Source organism: Oncorhynchus nerka, linkage group LG2 (assembly GCF_034236695.1).
Source record: "Oncorhynchus nerka isolate Pitt River linkage group LG2, Oner_Uvic_2.0, whole genome shotgun sequence".
Taxonomy (NCBI): Eukaryota; Metazoa; Chordata; class Actinopteri; order Salmoniformes; family Salmonidae; genus Oncorhynchus; species Oncorhynchus nerka.
In genome coordinates, this window is record NC_088397.1 from 95,515,296 (window position 1) to 95,541,023 (window position 25,728).

The following is a 25,728-nucleotide window of genomic DNA, read 5'->3' on the forward strand; positions in this document are numbered from 1 at the left end:
TAGTCACCCCTCCACCCCTGCCTCTAGTCACCCCTCCACCCCTGCCTCTAGTCACCGCTCCACCCCTGCCTCTAGTCACCCCTCCACCCCTGCCTCTAGTCACCCCTCCACCCCTGCCTCTAGTCACCCCTCCACCCCTGCCTCTAGTTATACCTGCCTCTAGTCACCGCTCCACCCCTGCCTCTAGTCACCCCTCCACCCCTGCCTCTAGTCACCCCTCCACCCCTGCCTCTAGTTATACCTGCATCTAGTCACCGCTCCACCCCTGCCTCTAGTCACCCCTCCACCCCTGCCTCTAGTCACCCCTCCACCCCTGCCTCTAGTCACCCCTCCGCCCCTGCCTCTAGTCACCCCTCCGCCCCTGCCTCTAGTCACCCCTCCGCCCCTGCTTCTAGTCACCCCTCCACCACTGCCTCTAGTCATCCCTACCTCTAGTCACCCAGTCACCCCTCAACCCCTGCCTCTAGTCACCCCTCCACCCCTGCCTCTATCACCCCTGCCTCTAGTCACCGCTCCACCCCTGCCTCTAGTCACCCCTCCACCCCTGCCTCTCGTCACCCCCCACCCCTGCCTCGAGTCACGCCCCCACCCCTGCCTCTATCCACCCCTGCCTCTAGTCACCCCTCCACCCCTGCCTCTAGTCACCCCTCCATCCCTGCCTCTAGTCATCCTGCCTCTAGGTCACCCCTCCACCCCTGCCTCTCGTCACCCCTCCACCCCGTCTCTAGTCACCCCCACCCCTGCCTCTATCCACCCCTGCCTCTAGTCACCCCTCCACCCCTGCCTCTAGTCACCACTCCACCCCTGCCTCTAGTCACCCCTGCCTCTAGTCACCCCTCCACCCCTGCCTCTAGTCACCCCTCCACCCCTGCCTCTAGTCACCCTCCACCCCTGCCTCTAGTCACCCCTCCACCCCTGCCTCTAGTCACCCCTCCACCCCTGCCTCTAGTCACCCCTCCACCCCTGCCTCTAGTCACCCCTCCACCCCTGCCTCTAGTCACCGCTCCACCCCTGCCTCTAGTCACCCCTCCACCCCTGCCTCTAGTCACCCCTCCACCCCTGCCTCTAGTTATACCTGCCTCTAGTCACCGCTCCACCCCTGCCTCTAGTCACCCCTCCACCCCTGCCTCTAGTCACCCCTCCACCCCTGCCTCTAGTCACCCCTCCACCCCTGCCTCTAGTCACCGCTCCACCCCTGCCTCTAGTTATACCTGCCTCTAGTCACCCCTCCACCCCTGCCTCTAGTCACCCCTCCACCCCTGCCTCTAGTCACCCCTCCACCCCTGCCTCTAGTCACCCCTCCACCCCTGCCTCTAGTCACCCCTCCACCCCTGCCTCTAGTCACCCCTCCACCCCTGCCTCTAGTTATACCTGCCTCTAGTCACCCCTCCACCCCTGCCTCTAGTCACCCCTCACCCCTGCCTCTAGTCACCGCTCCACCCCTGCCTCTAGTCACCCCTCCACCCCTGCCTCTAGTCACCCCTCCACCCCTGCCTCTAGTCACCCCTCCACCCCTGCCTCTAGTTATACCTGCCTCTAGTCACCGCTCCACCCCTGCCTCTAGTCACCCCTCCACCCCTGCCTCTAGTCACCCCTCCACCCCTGCCTCTAGTCACCCCTCCACCCCTGCCTCTAGTTATACCTGCCTCTAGTCACCGCTCCACCCCTGCCTCTAGTCACCCCTCCACCCCTGCCTCTAGTCACCCCTCCACCCCTGCCTCTAGTCACCCTCCACCCCTGCCTCTAGTCACCTCCCACCCCTGCCTCTAGTTATACCTGCCTCTAGTCACCCCTCCACCCCTGCCTCTAGTCACCCCTCCACCCCTGCCTCTAGTCACCCCTCCACCCCTGCCTCTAGTCACCCCTCCACCCCTGCCTCTAGTCACCCCTCCACCCCTGCCTCTAGTCACCCCTCCACCCCTGCCTCTAGTCACCCCTCCACCCCTGCCTCTAGTCACCCTCCACCCCTGCCTCTAGTCACCCTCCACCCCTGCCTCTAGTCACCGCTCCACCCCTGCCTCTAGTCACCCCTCCACCCCTGCCTCTAGTCACCCCTCCACCCCTGCCTCTAGTCACCCCTCCACCCCTGCCTCTAGTTATACCTGCCTCTAGTCACCGCTCCACCCCTGCCTCTAGTCACCCCTCCACCCCTGCCTCTAGTCACCCCTCCACCCCTGCCTCTAGTTATACCTGCATCTAGTCACCGCTCCACCCCTGCCTCTAGTCACCCCTCCACCCTGCCTCTAGTCACCCCTCCACCCCTGCCTCTAGTCACCCCTCCACCCCTGCCTCTAGTCACCCCTCCGCCCCTGCCTCTAGTCACCCCTCCGCCCCTGCTTCTAGTCACCCCTCCACCACTGCCTCTAGTCATCCCTACCTCTAGTCACCCAGTCACCCCTCAACCCCTGCCTCTAGTCACCCCTCCACCCCTGCCTCTATCCACCCCTGCCTCTAGTCACCGCTCCACCCCTGCCTCTAGTCACCCCTCCACCCCTGCCTCTCGTCACCCCCCCACCCCTGCCTCGAGTCACGCCCCCCACCCCTGCCTCTATCCACCCCTGCCTCTAGTCACCCCTCCACCCCTGCCTCTAGTCACCCCTCCATCCCTGCCTCTAGTCATCCCTGCCTCTAGGTCACCCCTCCACCCCTGCCTCTCGTCACCCCTCCACCCGTCTCTAGTCACCCCCCACCCCTGCCTCTATCCACCCCTGCCTCTAGTCACCCCTCCACCCCTGCCTCTAGTCACCGCTCCACCCCTGCCTCTAGTCACCCCTGCCTCTAGTCACCCCTCCACCCCTGCCTCTAGTCACCCCTCCACCCCTGCCTCTAGTCACCCTCTCCACCCCTGCCTCTAGTCACCCTCCACCCCTGCCTCTAGTCACCCCTCCACCCCTGCCTCTAGTCACCCCTCCACCCCTGCCTCTAGTCACCCCTCCACCCCTGCCTCTAGTCACCGCTCCACCCCTGCCTCTAGTCACCCCTCCACCCCTGCCTCTAGTCACCCCTCCACCCCTGCCTCTAGTTATACCTGCCTCTAGTCACCGCTCCACCCCTGCCTCTAGTCACCCCTCCACCCCTGCCTCTAGTCACCCCTCCACCCCTGCCTCTAGTCACCCCTCCACCCCTGCCTCTAGTCACCGCTCCACCCCTGCCTCTAGTTATACCTGCCTCTAGTCACCCCTCCACCCCTGCCTCTAGTCACCCCTCCACCCCCTGCCTCTAGTCACCCCTCCACCCCTGCCTCTAGTCACCCCTCCACCCCTGCCTCTAGTCACCCCTCCACCCCTGCCTCTAGTCACCCCTCCACCCCCTGCCTCTAGTTATACCTGCCTCTAGTCACCCCTCCACCCCTGCCTCTAGTCACCCCTCCACCCCTGCCTCTAGTCACCGCTCCACCCCTGCCTCTAGTCACCCCTCCACCCCTGCCTCTAGTCACCCCTCCACCCCTGCCTCTAGTCACCCCTCCACCCCTGCCTCTAGTTATACCTGCCTCTAGTCACCGCTCCACCCCTGCCTCTAGTCACCCCTCCACCCCTGCCTCTAGTCACCCTCCACCCCTGCCTCTAGTTATACCTGCCTCTAGTCACCGCTCCACCCCTGCCTCTAGTCACCCCTCCACCCCTGCCTCTAGTCACCCCTCCACCCCTGCCTCTAGTCACCCCTCCACCCCTGCCTCTAGTCACCGCTCCACCCCTGCCTCTAGTCACCGCTCCACCCCTGCCTCTAGTCACCGCTCCACCTGCCTCTAGTTATACCTGCCTCTAGTCACCCCTCCACCCCTGCCTCTAGTCACCCTCCACCCCTGCCTCTAGTCACCCCTCCACCCCTGCCTCTAGTCACCCCTCCACCCCTGCCTCTAGTCACCCCTCCACCCCCTGCCTCTAGTTATACCTGCCTCTAGTCACCCTCCACCCCTGCCTCTAGTCACCCCTCCACCCCTGCCTCTAGTCACCCTCCACCCCTGCCTCTAGTCACCCCTCCACCCCTGCCTCTAGTCACCGCTCCACCCCTGCCTCTAGTTATACCTGCCTCTAGTCACCCCTCCACCCCTGCCTCTAGTCACCCCTCCACCCCTGCCTCTAGTCACCCTCCACCCCTGCCTCTAGTCACCCCTCCACCCCTGCCTCTAGTCACCCTCCACCCCTGCCTCTAGTCACCCCTCACCCCTGCCTCTAGTCACCCCTCCACCCCTGCCTCTAGTCACCGCTCCACCCCTGCCTCTAGTCACCCCTCCACCCCTGCCTCTAGTCACCCCTCCACCCCTGCCTCTAGTCACCCCTCCACCCCTGCCTCTAGTTATACCTGCCTCTAGTCACCGCTCCACCCCTGCCTCTAGTCACCCCTCCACCCCTGCCTCTAGTCACCCCTCCACCCCTGCCTCTAGTCAACCCTCCACCCCTGCCTCTAGTCACCCCTCCACCCCTGCCTCTAGTCACCGCTCCACCCCTGCCTCTAGTTATACCTGCCTCTAGTCACCCCTCCACCCCTGCCTCTAGTCACCCTCCACCCCTGACTCTAGTCACCCTCCACCCCTGCCTCTAGTCACCCCTCCACCCCTGCCTCTAGTCACCCCTCCACCCTGCCTCTAGTCACCCCTCCACCCTGCCTCTAGTCACCCTCCACCCCTGCCTCTAGTCACCCTCCACCCCTGCCTCTAGTCACCCCTCCACCCCTGCCTCTAGTCACCCCTCCACCCCTGCCTCTAGTCACCCCTCCACCCCTGCCTCTAGTCAACGCTCCACCCCTGCCTCTAGTCACCCCTCCACCCCTGCCTCTAGTCACCCCTCCACCCCTGCCTCTAGTCACCCCTCCACCCCTGCCTCTAGTCACCCCTCCACCCCTGCCTCTAGTCACCGCTCCACCCTGCCTCTAGTTATACCTGCCTCTAGTCACCCCTCCACCCCTGCCTCTAGTCACCCCTCCACCCCTGACTCTAGTCACCCCTCCACCCCTGCCTCTAGTCACCCCTCCATCCCTGCCTCTAGTCACCCCTCCACCCCTGCCTCTAGTCACCCCTCCACCCCTGCCTCTAGTCACCGCTCCACCCCTGCCTCTAGTCACCCCTCCACCCCTGCCTCTAGTCACCCCTCCACCCCTGCCTCTAGTCACCCCTCCACCCCTGCCTCTAGTTATACCTGCCTCTAGTCACCGCTCCACCCCTGCCTCTAGTCACCCCTCCACCCCTGCCTCTAGTCACCCTCCACCCCTGCCTCTAGTCACCCCTCCACCCCTGCCTCTAGTCACCGCTCCACCCTGCCTCTAGTTATACCTGCCTCTAGTCACCCTCCACCCCTGCCTCTAGTCACCCCTCCACCCCTGACTCTAGTCACCCCTCCACCCCTGCCTCTAGTCACCCCTCCATCCCTGCCTCTAGTCACCCCTCCACCCCTGCCTCTAGTCACCCTCCATCCCTGCCTCTAGTCACCCCTCCACCCCTGCCTCTAGTCACCCTCCACCCCTGCCTCTAGTCACCCCTCCACCCCTGCCTCTAGTCACCCTCCACCCCTGCCTCTAGTCACCGCTCCACCCCTGCCTCTAGTCACCCCTCCACCCCTGCCTCTAGTTATACCTGCCTCTAGTCACCCCTCCACCCCTGCCTCTAGTCACCCCTCCACCCCTGCCTCTAGTCACCGCTCCACCCCTGCCTCTAGTCACCCTCCACCCCTGCCTCTAGTCACCCCTCCACCCCTGCCTCTAGTCACCCCTCCACCCCTGCCTCTAGTTATACCTGCCTCTAGTCACCGCTCCACCCCTGCCTCTAGTCACCCCTCCACCCCTGCCTCTAGTCACCCCTCCACCCCTGCCTCTAGTTATACCTGCCTCTAGTCACCGCTCCACCCCTGCCTCTAGTCACCCCTCCACCCCTGCCTCTAGTCACCCCTCCACCCCTGCCTCTAGTTATACCTGCCTCTAGTCACCGCTCCACCCCTGCCTCTAGTCACCCCTCCACCCCTGCCTCTAGTCACCCCTCCACCCCTGCCTCTAGTCACCCCTCCACCCCTGCCTCTAGTCACCCCTCCACCTGCCTCTAGTCACCCCTCCACCCCTGCCTCTAGTCACCGCTCCACCCCTGCCTCTAGTCACCGCTCCACCCCTGCCTCTAGTTATACCTGCCTCTAGTCACCCCTCCACCCCTGCCTCTAGTCACCCCTCCACCCCTGCCTCTAGTCACCCCTCCACCCCTGCCTCTAGTCACCCCTCCACCCCTGCCTCTAGTTATACCTGCCTCTAGTCACCGCTCCACCCCTGCCTCTAGTCACCCCTCCACCCCTGCCTCTAGTCACCCCTCCACCCCTGCCTCTAGTCACCCCTCCACCCCTGCCTCTAGTCACCGCTCCACCCCTGCCTCTAGTTATACCTGCCTCTAGTCACCCTCCACCCCTGCCTCTAGTCACCCCTCCACCCCTGCCTCTAGTCACCCCTCCACCCCTGCCTCTAGTCACCCCTCCATCCCTGCCTCTAGTCACCCCTCCACCCCTGCCTCTAGTCACCCCTCACCCTGCCTCTAGTCACCCCTCCACCCCTGCCTCTAGTCACCCCTCCACCCCTGCCTCTAGTCACCGCTCCACCCCTGCCTCTAGTCACCCCTCCACCCCTGCCTCTAGTCACCCCTCCACCCCTGCCTCTAGTCACCCCTCCACCCCTGCCTCTAGTCACCCCTCCACCCTGCCTCTAGTCACCGCTCCACCCCTGACTCTAGTCACCCCTGCCTCTAGTCACCCTCCACCCCTGACTCTAGTCACCCCTCCACCCCTGCCTCTAGTCACCCTCCACCCTGCCTCTAGTCACCCCTCCACCCCTGCCTCTAGTCACCCCCCACCCCTGCCTCTAGTCACCGCTCCACCCTGCCTCTAGTCACCCCTCCACCCCTGCCTCTAGTCACCCCTCCACCCCTGCCTCTAGTTATACCTGCCTCTAGTCACCCCCACCCCCTGCCTCTAGTCACCCCTCCACCCCTGCCTCTAGTCACCCCTCCACCCCTGCCTCTAGTCACCCCTCCACCCCTGCCTCTAGTTACCGCTCCACCTGCCTCTAGTCACCGCCCACTCCACCCCTGCCTCTAGTCACCCCTCCACCCCTGCCTCTAGTCACCCCTCCACCCCTGCCTCTAGTCACCCCTCCATCCCTGCCTCTAGTCACCCTCCACCCCTGCCTCTAGTCACCCCTCCATCCCTGCCTCTAGTCACCCCTCCACCCCTGCCTCTAGTCACCCCTCCACCCACTGCCTCTAGTCACCCCTCCACCCCTGCCTCTAGTCACCCCTCCACCCCTGCCTCTAGTCACCGCTCCACCCCTGCCTCTAGTCACCCCTCCACCCCTGCCTCTAGTTATACCTGCCTCTGTCACCCCTCCACCCCTGCCTCTAGTCACCCCTCCACCCCTGCCTCTAGTCACCGCTCCACCCCTGCCTCTAGTCACCCCTCCACCCCTGCCTCTAGTCACCCTCCACCCCTGCCTCTAGTCACCCCTCCACCCCTGCCTCTAGTTATACCTGCCTCTAGTCACCGCTCCACCCCTGCCTCTAGTCACCCCTCCACCCCTGCCTCTAGTCACCCCTCCACCCCTGCCTCTAGTTATACCTGCCTCTAGTCACCGCTCCACCCCTGCCTCTAGTCACCCCTCCACCCCTGCCTCTAGTCACCCCTCCACCCCTGCCTCTAGTTATACCTGCCTCTAGTCACCGCTCCACCCCTGCCTCTAGTCACCCCTCCACCCCTGCCTCTAGTCACCCTCCACCCCTGCCTCTAGTCACCCCTCCACCCCTGCCTCTAGTCACCCTCCACCCCTGCCTCTAGTCACCCCTCCACCCTGCCTCTAGTCACCGCTCCACCCTGCCTCTAGTCACCGCTCCACCCCTGCCTCTAGTTATACCTGCCTCTAGTCACCCCTCCACCCCTGCCTCTAGTCACCCCTCCACCCCTGCCTCTAGTCACCCCTCCACCCCTGCCTCTAGTCACCCCTCCACCCCCTCTGCCTGCCTCTAGTCACCCCTCCACCCCTGCCTCTAGTCACCCCTCCACCCCTGCCTCTAGTCACCCTCCACCCCTGCCTCTAGTCACCCTCCACCCCTGCCTCTAGTCACCGCTCCACCCCTGCCTCTAGTTATACCTGCCTCTAGTCACCCCTCCACCCCTGCCTCTAGTCACCCCTCCACCCCTGCCTCTAGTCACCCCTCCACCCCTGCCTCTAGTCACCCCTCCATCCCTGCCTCTAGTCACCCCTCCACCCCTGCCTCTAGTCACCCCTCACCCCTGCCTCTAGTCACCCCTCCACCCCTGCCTCTAGTCACCCCTCCACCCCTGCCTCTAGTCACCCCTCCACCCCTGCCTCTAGTCACCCTCCACCCCTGCCTCTAGTCACCCCTCCACCCCTGCCTCTAGTCACCCCTCCACCCCTGCCTCTAGTCACCCCTCCACCCCTGCCTCTAGTCACCGCTCCACCCCTGCCTCTAGTTATACCTGCCTCTAGTCACCCCTCCACCCCTGCCTCCTAGTCACCCTCCCACCCCTGACTCTAGTCACCCCTCCACCCCTGCCTCTAGTCACCCCTCCATCCCTGCCTCTAGTCACCCCTCCACCCCTGCCTCTAGTCACCCTCCATCCCTGCCTCTAGTCACCCCTCCACCCCTGCCTCTAGTCACCCCTCCACCCCTGCCTCTAGTCACCGCTCCACCCCTGCCTCTAGTCACCCTCCACCCTGCCTCTAGTCACCCCTCCACCCCTGCCTCTAGTCACCCCTCCACCCCCTGCCTCTAGTCACCCCTCCACCCCTGCCTCTCTAGTCACCGCTCCACCCCTGCCTCTAGTTATACCTGCCTCTAGTCACCCCTCCACCCCTGCCTCTAGTCACCCCTCCACCCCTGACTCTAGTCACCCCTCCACCCCTGCCTCTAGTCACCCCTCCACCCCTGCCTCTAGTCACCGCTCCACCCCTGCCTCTAGTCACCCCTCCACCCCTGCCTCTAGTCACCCCTCCACCCCTGCCTCTAGTCACCCCTCCACCCCTGCCTCTAGTTATACCTGCCTCTAGTCACCGCTCCACCCCTGCCTCTAGTCACCCTCCACCCCTGCCTCTAGTCACCCCTCCACCCCTGCCTCTAGTCACCCCTCCACCCCTGCCTCTAGTCACCGCTCCACCCCTGCCTCTAGTCACCCTCCACCTAGTTATACCTGCCTCTAGTCACCCCTCCACCCCTGCCTCTAGTCACCCTCCACCCCTGCCTCTAGTCACCCCTCCACCCCTGCCTCTAGTCACCCTCCACCCCTGCCTCTAGTCACCCTCCACCCCTGCCTCTAGTCACCCCTCCACCCCTGCCTCTAGTCACCCCTCCACCCCTGCCTCTAGTCACCGCTCCACCCCTGCCTCTAGTTATACCTGCCTCTAGTCACCCTCCACCCCTGCCTCTAGTCACCCCTCCACCCCTGCCTCTAGTCACCCCTCCACCCCTGCCTCTAGTCACCCCTCCACCCCTGCCTCTAGTCACCCCTCCACCCCTGCCTCTAGTTATACCTGCCTCTAGTCACCCTCCACCCCTGCCTCTAGTCACCCCTCCACCCCTGCCTCTAGTCACCCCTCCACCCCTGCCTCTAGTCACCCCTCCACCCCTGCCTCTAGTCACCCTCCACCCCTGCCTCTAGTCACCCCTCCACCCCTGCCTCTAGTCACCCCTCCACCCCTGCCTCTAGTCACCCCTCCACCCCTGCCTCTAGTCACCCCTCCACCCTGCCTCTAGTCACCCCTCCACCCTGCCTCTAGTCACCCCTCCACCCCTGCCTCTAGTCACCCCTCCACCCTGCCTCTAGTCACCCCTCCACCCCTGCCTCTAGTCACCCCTCCACCCCTGCCTCTAGTCACCCTCCACCCCCTGCCTCTAGTCACCCTCCACCCCTGCCTCTAGTCACCCCTCCACCCCTGCCTCCTAGTCACCCCTCCACCCCTGCCTCTAGTCACCCCTCCACCCCTGCCTCTAGTCAGTCACCCCACCCCTGCCTCTAGTCACCCCTCCACCCCTGCCTCTAGTCACCCTCCACCCCTGCCTCTAGTCACCCCTCCACCCCTGCCTCTAGTCACCGCTCCACCCCTGCCTCTAGTCACCCCTCCATCCCTGCCTCTAGTCACCCTCCACCCCTGCCTCTAGTCACCCCTCCACCCCTGCCTCTAGTCACCCCTCCACCCCTGCCTCTAGTCACCCTCCACCCCTGCCTCTAGTTATCCACCTGCCTCTAGTCACCCCTCCACCCCTGCCTCTAGTCACCCCTCCACCCCTGCCTCTAGTCACCCCTCCACCCCTGCCTCTAGTCACCCCTCCACCCCTGCCTCTAGTCACCGCTCCACCCCTGCCTCTAGTCACCCCTCCACCCCTGCCTCTAGTCACCCCTCCACCCCTGCCTCTAGTCCACCCTGCCTCCACCCCTGCCTCTAGTCACCCTCCACCCCTGCCTCTAGTCACCCTCCACCCCTGCCTCTAGTCACCCCTCCACCCCTGCCTCTAGTCACCCTCCACCCCTGCCTCTAGTCACCGCTCCACCCCTGCCTCTAGTCACCTCCACCCCTGCCTCTGTTATACCTGCCTCTAGTCACCCCTCCACCCCTGCCTCTAGTCACCCCTCCACCCCTGACTCTAGTCACCCCTCCACCCCTGCCTCTAGTCACCCTCCATCCCTGCCTCCTCTAGTCACCCCTCCACCCCTGCCTCTAGTCACCCCTCCATCCCCTGCCTCTAGTCACCCCTCCACCCCTGCCTCTAGTCACCCCTCCACCCCTGCCTCTAGTCACCCCTCCACCCCTGCCTCTAGTCACCCCTCCACCCCTGCCTCTAGTCACCGCTCCACCCCTGCCTCTAGTCACCCCTCCACCCTGCCTCTAGTCACCCCTCCACCCCTGCCTCTAGTCACCCCCTCCACCCCTGCCTCTAGTCACCCCTCCACCCCTGCCTCTAGTCACCCTCCACCCCTGCCTCTAGTTATACCTGCCTCTAGTCACCCCTCCACCCCTGCCTCTAGTCACCCCTCCACCCCTGACTCTAGTCACCCCTCCACCCCTGCCTCTAGTCACCCCTCCATCCCTGCCTCTAGTCACCCTCCACCCCTGCCTCTAGTCACCCCTCCACCCCTGCCTCTAGTCACCCCTCCACCCTGCCTCTAGTCACCCCTCCACCCCTGCCTCTAGTCACCCCTCCACCCTGCCTCTAGTCACCCTCCACCCCTGCCTCTAGTTATACCTGCCTCTAGTCACCCCTCCACCCCTGCCTCTAGTCACCCCTCCACCCCTGCCTCTAGTCACCCCTCCACCCCTGCCTCTAGTCACCGCTCCACCCCTGCCTCTAGTCACCCCTCCACCCCTGCCTCTAGTCACCCCTCCACCCCTGCCTCTAGTCACCCCTCCACCCCTGCCTCTAGTCACCCCTCCACCCCTGCCTCTAGTCACCCCTCCACCCCTGCCTCTAGTCACCCCTCCACCCCTGCCTCTAGTCACCGCTCCACCCTGCCTCTAGTCACCGCTCCACCCCTGCCTCTAGTTATACCTGCCTCTAGTCACCCCTCCACCCCTGCCTCTAGTCACCCCTCCACCCCTGCCTCTAGTCACCCGCTCCACCCCTCCCCTCCCCCCCTGCCTCTAGTTATACCTGCCTCTAGTCACCGCTCCACCCCCTGCCTCTAGTCACCCCTCCACCCCTGCCTCTAGTTATACCTGCCTCTAGTCACCGCTCCACCCCTGCCTCTAGTCACCCCTCCACCCCTGCCTCTAGTCACCCCTCCACCCCTGCCTCTAGTCACCCCTCCACCCCTGCCTCTAGTCACCCCTCCACCCCTGCCTCTAGTCACCGCTCCACCCCTGCCTCTAGTTATACCTGCCTCTAGTCACCGCTCCACCCCTGCCTCTAGTCACCCCTCCACCCCTGCCTCTAGTTATACCTGCCTCTAGTCACCGCTCCACCCCTGCCTCTAGTCACCCCTCCACCCTGCCTCTAGTCACCCCTCCACCCCTGCCTCTAGTCACCCCTCCACCCCTGCCTCTAGTCACCCCTCCACCCCCTGCCTCTAGTCACCCCTCCACCCCTGCCTCTAGTCACCCCTCCACCCCCTCTAGTCACCGCTCCACCCCTGCCTCTAGTCACCCTCCACCCCTGCCAGTCACCCTCCATCCCTGCTAGTCACCCTCCACCCTGCCTCTAGTCACCCCTCCACCCCTGCCTCTAGTCACCGCTCCACCCTGCCTCTAGTCACCCCTCCACCCCTGCCTCTAGTCACCCCTCCACCCCTGCCTCTAGTCACCCCTCCACCCCTGCCTCTAGTTATACCTGCCTCTAGTCACCGCTCCACCCCTGCCTCTAGTCACCCCTCCACCCCTGCCTCTAGTCACCCCTCCACCCCTGCCTCTAGTCACCCCTCCACCCCTGCCTCTAGTCACCCCTCCACCCCTGCCTCTAGTCACCGCTCCACCCCTGCCTCTAGTCACCCCTCCACCCCTGCCTCTAGTCACCCCTCCACCCCTGCCTCTAGTCACCCTCCACCCCTGCCTCTAGTCACCCTCCACCCTGCCTCTAGTCACCGCTCCACCCCTGCCTCTAGTTATACCTGCCTCTAGTCACCCCTCCACCCCTGCCTCTAGTCACCCCTCCACCCTGACTCTAGTCACCCCTCCACCCCTGCCTCTAGTCACCCTCCATCCCTGCCTCTAGTCACCCCTCCACCACCCCTGCCTCTAGTCACCCCTCCACCCTGCCTCTAGTCACCCCTCCACCCCTGCCTCTAGTCACCCCTCCACCCCTGCCTCTAGTCACCCCTCCACCCCTGCCTCTAGTCACCCCTCCACCCCTGCCTCTAGTCACCCCTCCACCCCTGCCTCTAGTTATACCTGCCTCTAGTCACCCTCCACCCCTGCCTCTAGTCACCCCTCCACCCCTGCCTCTAGTCACCCCTCCACCCCTGCCTCTAGTCACCGCTCCACCCCTGCCTCTAGTCACCCTCCACCCCTGCCTCTAGTCACCCCTCCACCCCTGCCTCTAGTCACCCCTCCACCCCTGCCTCTAGTTATACCTGCCTCTAGTCACCGCTCCACCCCTGCCTCTAGTCACCCCTCCACCCTGCCTCTAGTTATACCTGCCTCTAGTCACCGCTCCACCCCTGCCTCTAGTCACCCCTCCACCCCTGCCTCTAGTCACCCCTCCACCCCCTGCCTCTAGTCACCCCTCCACCCCTGCCTCTAGTCACCCCTCCACCCCTGCCTCTAGTCACCCCTCCACCCTGCCTCTAGTCACCGCTCCACCCTGCCTCTAGTCACCGCTCCACCCCTGCCTCTAGTTATACCTGCCTCTAGTCACCCCTCCACCCCTGCCTCTAGTCACCCCTCCACCCCTGCCTCTAGTCACCCCTCCACCCCTGCCTCTAGTTATACCTGCCTCTAGTCACCGCTCCACCCCTGCCTCTAGTCACCCCTCCACCCCTGCCTCTAGTTATACCTGCCTCTAGTCACCGCTCCACCCCTGCCTCTAGTCACCCCTCCACCCCTGCCTCTAGTCACCCCTCCACCCCTGCCTCTAGTCACCCCTCCACCCCTGCCTCTAGTCACCGCTCCACCCTGCCTCTAGTTATACCTGCCTCTAGTCACCCTCCACCCCTGCCTCTAGTCACCCCTCCACCCCTGCCTCTAGTCACCCCTCCACCCCTGCCTCTAGTCACCCCTCCATCCCTGCCTCTAGTCACCCCTCCACCCCTGCCTCTAGTCACCCCTCCACCCCTGCCTCTAGTCACCCTCCACCCCTGCCTCTAGTCACCCCTCCACCCCTGCCTCTAGTCACCCTCCACCCCTGCCTCTAGTCACCGCTCCACCCCTGCCTCTCTAGTCACCCCTCCACCCCTGCCTCTAGTCACCGCTCCACCTGCCTCTAGTCACCGCTCCACCCCTGCCTCTAGTCACCCTCCACCCCTGCCTCTAGTCACCGCTCCACCCTGCCTCTAGTCACCGCTCCACCCCTGCCTCTAGTTATACCTGCCTCTAGTCACCCCTCCACCCCTGCCTCTAGTCACCCCTCCACCCCTGCCTCTAGTCACCCCTCCACCCCTGCCTCTAGTCACCCCTCCACCCCTGCCTCTAGTCACCCCTCCACCCCTGCCTCTAGTCACCCTCCACCCCTGCCTCTAGTCACCCCTCCACCCCTGCCTCTAGTTATACCTGCCTCTAGTCACCGCTCCACCCCTGCCTCTAGTCACCCCTCCACCCCTGCCTCTAGTCACCCCTCCACCCCTGCCTCTAGTCACCGCTCCACCCCTGCCTCTAGTCACCCCTCCACCCCTGCCTCTAGTCACCGCTCCACCCCTGCCTCTAGTTATACCTGCCTCTAGTCACCCCTCCACCCCTGCCTCTAGTCACCCCTCCACCCCTGCTCTAGTCACCCCTCCACCCCTGCCTCTAGTCACCGCTCCACCCCTGCCTCTAGTTATACCTGCCTCTAGTCACCCTCCACCCCTGCCTCTAGTCACCCCTCCACCCCTGACTCTAGTCACCCCTCCACCCCTGCCTCTAGTCACCCCTCCATCCCTGCCTCTAGTCACCCCTCCACCCCTGCCTCTAGTCACCCCTCCACCCCTGCCTCTAGTCACCCCTCCACCCCTGCCTCTAGTCACCCCTCCACCCCTGCCTCTAGTCACCCCTCCACCCCTGCCTCTAGTCACCCCTCCACCCCTGCCTCTAGTCACCCCTCCACCCCTGCCTCTAGTTATACCTGCCTCTAGTCACCCCCACCACCTGCCTCTAGTCACCCTCCACCCCTGCCTCTAGTCACCCCTCCACCCCTGCCTCTAGTCACCCCTCCACCCCTGCCTCTGCTCTAGTCACCCCTCCACCCCTGCCTCTAGTCACCCCTCCACCCCTGCCTCTAGTCACCCCTCCACCCCTGCCTCTAGTCACCCCTCCACCCCTGCCTCTAGTTATACCTGCCTCTAGTCACCGCTCCACCCCTGCCTCTAGTCACCCCTCCACCCCTGCCTCTAGTTATACCTGCCTCTAGTCACCGCTCCACCCCTGCCTCTAGTCACCCCTCCACCCCTGCCTCTAGTCACCCCTCCACTCTGCCTCTAGTCACCCCTCCACCCCTGCCTCTAGTCACCCCTCCACCCCTGCCTCTAGTCACCCTCCACCCCTGCCTCTAGTCACCGCTCCACCCCTGCCTCTAGTCACTCCTCCACCCCTGCCTCTACCTGCCTCTAGTCACCCCTCCACCCCTGCCTCTAGTCACCCTCCACCCCTGCCTCTAGTCACCCCTCCACCCCTGCCTCTAGCCCTCTAGTCACCGCTCCACCCTGCCTCTAGTCACCCCTCCACCCCTGCCTCTAGTTATACTGCCTCTAGTCACCCTCCACCCCTGCCTCTAGTCACCCCTCCACCCCTGCCTCTAGTCACCCCTCCACCCCTGCCTCTAGTCACCCCTCCACCCTGCCTCTAGTCACCGCTCCACCCCTGCCTCTAGTTATACCTGCCTCTAGTCACCCCTCCACCCCTGCCTCTAGTCACCCCTCCACCCCTGCCTCTAGTCACCCCTCCACCCCTGCCTCTAGTCACCCTCCATCCCTGCCTCTAGTCACCCTCCACCCCCTGCCTCTAGTCACCCCTCCACCCCTGCCTCTAGTCACCCCTCCACCCCTGCCTCTAGTCACCCCTCCACCCCTGCCTCTAGTCACCCCTCCACCCTGCCTCTAGTCACCGCTCCACCCCTGCCTCTAGTCACCCCTCCACCCCTGCCTCTAGTCACCGCTCCACCCCTGCCTCTAGTCACCGCTCCACCCCTGCCTCTAGTCACCCCTCCACCCCTGCCTCTAGTCACCGCTCCACCCCTGCCTCTAGTCACCGCTCCACCCCTGCCTCTAGTTATACCTGCCTCTAGTCACCCTCCACCCCTGCCTCTAGTCACCCCTCCACCCCTGCCTCTAGTCACCCCTCCACCCCCTGCCTCTAGTCACCCCTCCACCCCTGCCTCTAGTCACCCCTCCACCCCTGCCTCTAGTCACCCCTCCACCCCTGCCTCTAGTCACCCCTCCACCCCTGCCTCTAGTTATACCTGCCTCTAGTCACCGCTCCACCCCTGCCTCTAGTCACCCCTCCACCCCTGCCTCTAGTCACCCCTCCACCCCTGCCTCTAGTCACCCCTCCACCCCTGCCTCTAGTCACCGCTCCACCCCTGCCTCTAGTTATACCTGCCTCTAGTCACCCCTCCACCCCTGCCTCTAGTCACCCCTCCACCCCTGCCTCTAGTCACCCCTCCATCCCTGCCTCTAGTCACCCCTCCACCCCCTGCCTCTAGTCACCCCTCCACCCCTGCCTCTAGTCACCCCTCCACCCTGCCTCTAGTCACCCCTCCACCCCTGCCTCTAGTCACCCCACCCACACCCCTCCACCCCTGCCTCTAGTCACCCCTCCACCCCTGCCTCTAGTCACCCCTCCACCCCTGCCTCTAGTTATACCTGCCTCTAGTCACCGCTCCACCCCTGCCTCTAGTCACCCCTCCACCCCTGCCTCTAGTCACCCCTCCACCCCTGCCTCTAGTCACCCCTCCACCCCTGCCTCTAGTCACCCCCTCCACCCCTGCCTCTAGTCACCGCTCCACCCCTGCCTCTAGTTATACCTGCCTCTAGTCACCCCTCCACCCCTGCCTCTAGTCACCCCTCCATCCCTGCCTCTAGTCACCCCTCCACCCCTGCCTCTAGTCACCCCTCCATCCCTGCCTCTAGTCACCCCTCCACCCCTGCCTCTAGTCACCCCTCCACCCTGCCTCTAGTCACCCTCCACCCTGCCTCTAGTCACCCCTCCACCCCTGCCTCTAGTCACCGCTCCACCCCTGCCTCTAGTCACCGCTCCACCCCTGCCTCTAGTCACCCCTCCACCCCTGCCTCTAGTCACCCTCCACCCCTGCCTCTAGTCACCCCTCCACCCCTGCCTCTAGTCACCCTCCACCCCTGCCTCTAGTCACCGCTCCACCCCTGCCTCTAGTTATACCTGCCTCTAGTCACCCCTCCACCCCTGCCTCTAGTCACCCTCCACCCCTGACTCTAGTCACCCCTCCACCCCTGACTCTAGTCACCCCTCCATCCCTGCCTCTAGTCACCCCTCCACCCTGCCTCTAGTCACCCTCCACCCCTGCCTCTAGTCACCGCTCCACCCTGCCTCTAGTCACCCTCCACCCCTGCCTCTAGTCACCCCTCCACCCCTGCCTCTAGTCACCCTCCACCCCTGCCTCTAGTTATACCTGCCTCTAGTCACCGCTCCACCCCTGCCTCTAGTCACCCCTCCACCCCTGCCTCTAGTCACCCCTCCACCCCTGCCTCTAGTCACCCCTCCACCCCTGCCTCTAGTCACCCCTCCACCCCTGCCTCTAGTCACCCCTCCACCCCTGCCTCTAGTTATACCTGCCTCTAGTCACCCCTCCACCCCTGCCTCTAGTCACCCCTCCACCCCTGACTCTAGTCACCCTCCACCCCTGCCTCTAGTCACCCCTCCATCCCTGCCTCTAGTCACCCCTCCACCCCTGCCTCTAGTCACCCTCCACCCCTGCCTCTAGTCACCCCTCCACCCCTGCCTCTAGTTATACCTGCCTCTAGTCACCCCTCCACCCCTGCCTCTAGTCACCCCTCCACCCCTGCCTCTAGTCACCGCTCCACCCCTGCCTCTAGTCACCCCTCCACCCCTGCCTCTAGTCACCCCTCCACCCCTGCCTCTAGTTATACCTGCCTCTAGTCACCGCTCCACCCCCTGCCTCTAGTCACCCCTCCACCCTGCCTCTAGTCACCCTCCACCCTGCCCTGCCTCTAGTCACCGCTCCACCCCTGCCTCTAGTCACCCCTCCACCCCTGCCTCTAGTCACCCCTCCACCCCTGCCTCTAGTTATACCTGCCTCTAGTCACCCCTCCACCCTGCCTCTAGTCACCCCTCCACCCCTGCCTCTAGTCACCCCTCCACCCCTGCCTCTAGTCACCCCTCCACCCCTGCCTCTAGTCACCCTCCACCCCTGCCTCTAGTTATACCTGCCTCTAGTCACCCTCCACCCCTGCCTCTAGTCACCCCTCCACCCCTGCCTCTAGTCACCGCTCCACCCTGCCTCTAGTCACCCCTCCACCCCTGCCTCTAGTCACCCCTCCACCCCTGCCTCTAGTTATACCTGCCTCTAGTCACCGCTCCACCCTGCCTCTAGTCACCCCTCCACCCCTGCCTCTAGTCACCCCTCCACCCCTGCCTCTAGTTATACCTGCCTCTAGTCACCGCTCCACCCCTGCCTCTAGTCACCCCCTCCACCCCTGCCTCTAGTCACCCCTCCACCCCTGCCTCTAGTTATACCTGCCTCTAGTCACCGCTCCACCCCTGCCTCTAGTCACCCCTCCACCCCTGCCTCTAGTCACCCCTCCACCCCTGCCTCTAGTCACCCCTCCACCCCTGCCTCTAGTCACCGCTCCACCCCTGCCTCTAGTCACCGCTCCACCCCTGCCTCCTCTAGTTATACCTGCCTCTAGTCACCCCTCCACCCCTGCCTCTAGTCACCCCTCCACCCCTGCCTCTAGTCACCCCTCCACCCCTGCCTCTAGTCACCCCTCCACACCTGCCTCTAAAACCCTCCACCCCTGCCTCTAGTCACCCCTCCACCCCTGCCTCTAGTCACCCCTCCACCCCTGCCTCTAGTCACCCCTCCACCCCTGCCTCTAGTTATACCTGCCTCTAGTCACCGCTCCACCCCTGCCTCTAGTCACCCCTCCACCCCTGCCTCTAGTCACCCCTCCACCCCTGCCTCTAGTCACCCCTCCACCCCTGCCTCTAGTCACCGCTCCACCCCCTGCCTCTAGTTATACCTGCCTCTAGTCACCCCTCCACCCCCTGCCTCTAGTCACCCCTCCACCCCTGCCTCTAGTCACCCTCCACCCCCTGCCTCTAGTCACCCCTCCATCCCTGCCTCTAGTCACCCCTCCACCCCCTGCCTCTAGTCACCCCTCCACCCCTGCCTCTAGTCACCCTCCACCCCTGCCTCTAGTCACCCCTCCACCCCTGCCTCTAGTCACCCCTCCACCCCTGCCTCTAGTTATACCTGCCTCTAGTCACCGCTCCACCCCTGCCTCTAGTCACCCCTCCACCCCTGCCTCTAGTCACCCCTCCACCCCTGCCTCTAGTCACCCCTCCACCCCTGCCTCTAGTCACCCCTCCACCCCCTGCCTCTAGTCACCGCCTCTCCACCCCTGCCTCTAGTTATACCTGCCTCTAGTCACCCCTCCACCCCTGCCTCTAGTCACCCCTCCACCCCTGACTCTAGTCACCCCTCCACCCCTGCCTCTAGTCACCCCTCCATCCCTGCCTCTAGTCACCCCTCCACCCCTGCCTCTAGTCACCCCTCCATCCCTGCCTCTAGTCACCCTCCACCCCCCCTGCCTCTAGTCACCCCTCCACCCCCTGCCTCTAGTCACCCCTCCACCCCTGCCTCTAGTCACCCCTCCACCCTGCCTCTAGTTATACCTGCCTCTAGTCACCCCTCCACCCCTGCCTCTAGTCACCCCTCCACCCCTGCCTCTAGTCACCCCTCCACCCCTGCCTCTAGTCACCGCTCCACCCCTGCCTCTAGTCACCCCACCCCTGCCTCTAGTCACCCTCCACCCCTGCCTCTAGTCACCCTCCACCCCTGCCTCTAGTTATACCTGCCTCTAGTCACCGCTCCACCCCTGCCTCTAGTCACCCCTCCACCCCTGCCTCTAGTCACCCCTCCACCCCTGCCTCTAGTTATACCTGCCTCTAGTCACCGCTCCACCCCTGCCTCTAGTCACCCCTCCACCCCTGCCTCTAGTCACCCCTCCACCCCCTGCCTCTAGTCACCCTCCACCCCTGCCTCTAGTCACCCCTCCACCCCTGCCTCTAGTCACCCCTCCACCCCTGCCTCTAGTCACCGCTCCACCCCTGCCTCTAGTCACCGCTCCACCCCTGCCTCTAGTTATACCTGCCTCTAGTCACCCCTCCACCCCTGCCTCTAGTCACCCCTCCACCCCTGCCTCTAGTCACCCCTCCACCCCTGCCTCTAGTCACCCCTCCACCCCTGCCTCTAGTTATACCTGCCTCTAGTCACCCCTCCACCCCTGCCTCTAGTTATACCTGCCTCTAGTCACCGCTCCACCCCTGCCTCTAGTCACCCCTCCACCCCTGCCTCTAGTTATACCTGCCTCTAGTCACCGCTCCACCCCTGCCTCTAGTCACCCCTCCACCCCTGCCTCTAGTCACCCCTCCACCCCTGCCTCTAGTCACCCCTCCACCCTGCCTCTAGTCACCGCTCCACCCCTGCCTCTAGTTATACCTGCCTCTAGTCACCCCTCCACCCCTGCCTCTAGTCACCCCTCCACCCCTGCCTCTAGTCACCCCTCCATCCCTGCCTCTAGTCACCCCTCCACCCCTGCCTCTAGTCACCCCTCCACCCCTGCCTCTAGTCACCCCTCCACCCCTGCCTCTAGTCACCCCTCCACCCCTGCCTCTAGTTATACCTGCCTCTAGTCACCCCTCCACCCCTGCCTCTAGTCACCCCTCCACCCCTGCCTCTAGTCACCCTCCACCCCTGCCTCTAGTCACCGCTCCACCCCTGCCTCTAGTCACCCCTCCACCCCTGCCTCTAGTCACCCCTCCACCCCTGCCTCTAGTCACCCCCACCCCTGCCTCTAGTTATACCTGCCTCTAGTCACCGCTCCACCCCTGCCTCTAGTCACCCCTCCACCCCTGCCTCTAGTCACCCTCCACCCCTGCCTCTAGTTATACCTGCCTCTAGTCACCGCTCCACCCCTGCCTCTAGTCACCCCTCCACCCCTGCCTCTAGTCACCCCTCCACCCCCTGCCTCTAGTCACCCCTCCACCCCTGCCTCTAGTCACCCCTCCACCCCTGCCTCTAGTCACCCTCCACCCCTGCCTCTAGTCACCGCTCCACCCCTGCCTCTAGTCACCGCTCCACCCCTGCCTCTAGTTATACCTGCCTCTAGTCACCCCTCCACCCCTGCCTCTAGTCACCCCTCCACCCCTGCCTCTAGTCACCCCTCCACCCCTGCCTCTAGTCACCCCTCCACCCCTGCCTCTAGTTATACCTGCCTCTAGTCACCGCTCCACCCCTGCCTCTAGTCACCCCTCCACCCCTGCCTCTAGTTATACCTGCCTCTAGTCACCGCTCCACCCCTGCCTCTAGTCACCCCTCCACCCCTGCCTCTAGTTATACCTGCCTCTAGTCACCGCTCCACCCCTGCCTCTAGTCACCCCTCCACCCCTGCCTCTAGTCACCCCTCCACCCCTGCCTCTAGTCACCCCTCCACCCTGCCTCTAGTCACCGCTCCACCCCTGCCTCTAGTTATACCTGCCTCTAGTCACCCCTCCACCCCTGCCTCTAGTCACCCCTCCACCCTGCCTCTAGTCACCCCTCCATCCCTGCCTCTAGTCACCCCTCCACCCCTGCCTCTAGTCACCCCTCCACCCCTGCCTCTAGTCACCCCTCCACCCCTGCCTCTAGTCACCCCTCCACCCCTGCCTCTAGTCACCCCTCCACCCCTGCCTCTAGTTATACCTGCCTCTAGTCACCGCTCCACCCCTGCCTCTAGTCACCCCTCCACCCCTGCCTCTAGTCACCCTCCACCCCTGCCTCTAGTCACCCCTCCACCCCTGCCTCTAGTCACCCCTCCACCCCTGCCTCTAATTGTTAGTTATAAAACATTCTTTTGTGAATTCTCTGTGATTAAGTGGCTCTTAATGAAAATAAAAAATGCTTTAAATGTAATTCAGTATGACCTTATTGTAACTACTGTATTATTGATGTTTTTATAGATTATATTTCTAATGAACAAAACTAGTTTGTTGCTAGTGGAACAATTGTCTGAAGTGCTGTTTTACCACATGCAGGACGCATCTGAAAGACTCAATCAACAGACTACAGTAACACTGGGACAGACTACAGTAACACCGGGACAGACTACAGTAACACCGGGACAGACTACAGTAACACCGGGACAGACTACAGTAACACTGAGTCCTGTAACTATCCAGGTTGGAACAAACTACAGTAACACTGAGTAACACCGGGACAGACTACAGTAGCACCGGGACAGACTACAGTAACACCGGGACAGACTACAGTAACACTGAGTCCTGTAACTATCCAGGTTGGAACAAACTACAGTAACACTGAGTAACACCGGGACAGACTACAGTAGCACCGGGACAGACTACAGTAACACCGGGACAGACTACAGTAACACCGGGACAGACTACAGTAACACCGGGACAGACTACAGTAACACCGGCACAGACTACAGTAACACCGGGACAGACTACAGTAACACCGGGACAGACTACAGTAACACTGAGTCCTGTAACTATCCAGGTTGGAACAAACTACAGTAACACTGAGTAACACCGGGACAGACTACAGTAGCACCGGGACAGACTACAGTAACACCGGGACAGACTACAGTAACACCGGGACAGACTACAGTAACACCGGGACAGACTACAGTAACACCGGGACAGACTACAGTAACACCGGGACAGACTACAGTAACACTGCTCCTCTCCAAGCCTTGTGGCTAAGTCCCAAATGGCACCATATTATTCCATACAGTGCACTACCCCCATAGGGCTCTGGTCTAAAGTAGTGCACTACCCCCATAGGGCTCTGGTCTAAAGCAGTGCACTACCCCCATAGGGCTCTGGTCTAAAGCAGTGCACTACCCCCATAGGGCTCTGGTCTAAAGCAGTGCACTACCCCCATAGGGCTCTGGTCTAAAGCAGTGCACTACCCCCATAAGGGCTCTGGTCTAAAGCAGTGCACTACCCCCATAGGGCTCTGGTCTAAAGCAGTGCACTACCCCCATAGGGCTCTGGTCTAAAGCAGTGCACTACCCCCATAGGGCTCTGGTCTAAAGCAGTGCACTACCCCATAGGGCTCTGGTCTAAAGCAGTGCACTACCCCCATAGGGCTCTGGTCTAAAGCAGTGCACTACCCCATAGGGCTCTGGTCTAAAGCAGTGCACTACCCCCATAGGGCTCTGGTCTAAAGCAGTGCACTACCCCATAGGGCTCTGGTCTAAAGTAGTGCACTACCCCCATAGGGCTCTGGTCTAAAGTAGTGCACTACCCCCATAGGGCTCTGGTCTAAAGCAGTGCACTACCCCCATAGGGCTCTGGTCTAAAGCAGTGCACTACCCCCATAGGGCTCTGGTCTAAAGCAGTGCACTACCCCCATAGGGCTCTGGTCTAAAGTAGTGCACTACCCCCATAGGGCTCTGGTCTAAAGTAGTGCACTACCCCCATAGGGCTCTGGTCTAAAGTAGTGCACTACCCCCATAGGGCTCTGGTCTAAAGTAGTGCACTACCCCCATAGGGCTCTGGTCTAAAGTAGTGCACTACCCCCATAGGGCTCTGGTCTAAAGTAGTGCACTACCCCCATAGGGCTCTGGTCTAAAGTAGTGCACTACCCCCATAGGGCTCTGGTCTAAAGTAGTGCACTACCCCCATAGGGCTCTGGTCTAAAGTAGTGCACTACCCCCATAGGGCTCTGGTCTAAAGTAGTGCACTACCCCCATAGGACTCTGGTCTAAAGTAGTGCACTACCCCCATAGGGCTCTGGTCTAATGTAGTGCACTACCCCCATAGGGCTCTGGTCTAATGTAGTGCACTACCCCCATAGGGCTCTGGTCTAAAGTAGTGCACTACCCCCACAGGGCTCTGGTCTAAAGTAGTGCACTACCCATAGGGCTCTGGTCTAAAGTAGTTCACTACCCATAGGGCTCTGGTCTAAAGTAGTGCACTACCCCCTAGGGCTCTGGTCTAAAGTAGTGCACTACCCCCTAGGGCTCTGGTCTAAAGTAGTGCACTACCCCCTAGGGCTCTGGTCTAAAGCAGTACACTACCCATAGGGCTCTGGTCTAAAGTAGTGCACTACCCCCATACGGCTCTGGTCTAAAGTAGTGCACTACCCCCACAGGGCTCTGGTCTAAAGTAGTGCACTACCCATAGGGCTCTGGTCTAAAGTAGTGCACTAACCCCCTAGGGCTCTGGTCTAAAGTAGTACACTACCCATAGGGCTCTGGTCTAATGTTGTAATGTCACTACCCATAGGGCTCTGGTCTAAAGTAGTGCACTACCCCCATAGGGCTCTGGTCTAAAGTAGTGCACTACCGCCATAGGGCTCTGGTCTAAAGTAGTGCACTACCCATAGGGATCTGGTCTATAGTAGTGCACTACCCCATAGGGCTCTGGTCTATAGTAGTGCACTACCCATAGGGCTCTGGTCTAAAGTAGTGTACTACACATAGGGCTCTGGTCTAAAGTAGTGCACTACCCATAGGGCTCTGGTCTAAAGCAGTGCACTATATAGGGAATAATAAGGTGTCTTTTGGGACAAAGCCTTTGTTCTCCTCTCTGCCTCTCCTCCCTAGGCCTTTTCTCCTCTCCTCTAGCAGCGTAATCCATCTCAATAGCTGTTATCTAGGCCAGAGAAGCCTATTCAGACTGACTACACACAGGAGCGAGCACACACACGCACACACAAAATGGTGCCATCTGGTTTGCTTAAAAATATAAGGATTTTTAAATTACTCATACTTTTACTTTTGATACTTAAGTATATTTTTTTGCAATTAACATTTGCGTTTCATACTTAAGTATATTTAAAACCAAATGGCTTTTAGACTTTTACTCTAGTTTTAATTTAGTGGGTGACTTTCACTTTTACTCAAGATTGACAAACGGGTACAGGTCGGGTACGGATCGGGTACAGGTCGGGTACAGGTTGGGTACAGGTTGGATACGTGTCGGGTACAGGTTGGGTACAGGTCGGGTACAGGTCGGGTACGGGTCGGGTACGGGTCGGGTACGGGTCGGGTACGGGTCGGGTACAGGTTGGATACGTGTCAGGTACAGGTCGGGTACAGGTTGGATACGTGTCAGGTACAGGTCGGGTACAGGTCGGGTACAGGTTGGATACAGGTCGGGTACAGGTCGGGTACAGGTCGGGTACAGGTTGGGTATGACCCCAACCCCTGGAAATGACCCCAACCCCTGGAAATGACCCCAAATCCCTGGAAATGACCCCAAACCCTGGAAATGACCCCAAATCCCTGGAATTGACCCCAAATCCCTGGAATTGACCCCAACCCCTGGAAATGACCCCAACCCCTGGAAATGACCCCAAATCCCTGGAATTGACCCCAAACCCTGGAAATGACCCCAAACCCTGGAAATGACCCCAAACCCTGGAAATGACCCCAAACCCTGGAAATGACCCCAAACCCTGGAAATGACCCATAATGAAGACGTCTTTCACAACACCATCACTAACATTACTTATTGAAACATTCAAATTATTCACCTGCCAGACCAATCAACTAGCTTGGATGTCATTCAATATAAACATGACAGTCAAAATCACGTATCTGTGTAAAGATATGTATATCTATAGTCCATACCCTTCAGTATGCTGTAGTATGGACACCATGAGTTCCACAGCCAGGGCTCCTGCTATCATGGCCAGGCCTGGACGACTCACTGTACACTGCTGGTCCAGGGTCCGGTCTCTGGTGGACTGATACAAACAACAACAACAACAACAACATCAACAACAACAAGAGGTCCAGGGTCTGGTGGACTGATACAAACAACAACAACAGGTCCAGGGTCTGGTGGACTGATACAAACAACAACAACAACAACAACAACAGGTCCTGGGTCTGGTCTCTGGTG

General features: G+C 62.0%; 1 protein-coding gene across 1 annotated transcript in view; it reads right to left on the reverse strand.

The window, feature by feature from the left end:
* Positions 1-25,728, reverse strand: part of atg7 (ATG7 autophagy related 7 homolog (S. cerevisiae)) — a 166,995-nt gene that overhangs the window by 64,907 nt on the left and 76,360 nt on the right. Inside the window, exon 15 of the mRNA XM_065022002.1 lies at positions 25,455-25,570. Coding sequence (XP_064878074.1) covers positions 25,455-25,570 — 116 coding nt within the window. The remainder of the gene's footprint in view (positions 1-25,454; positions 25,571-25,728) is intronic.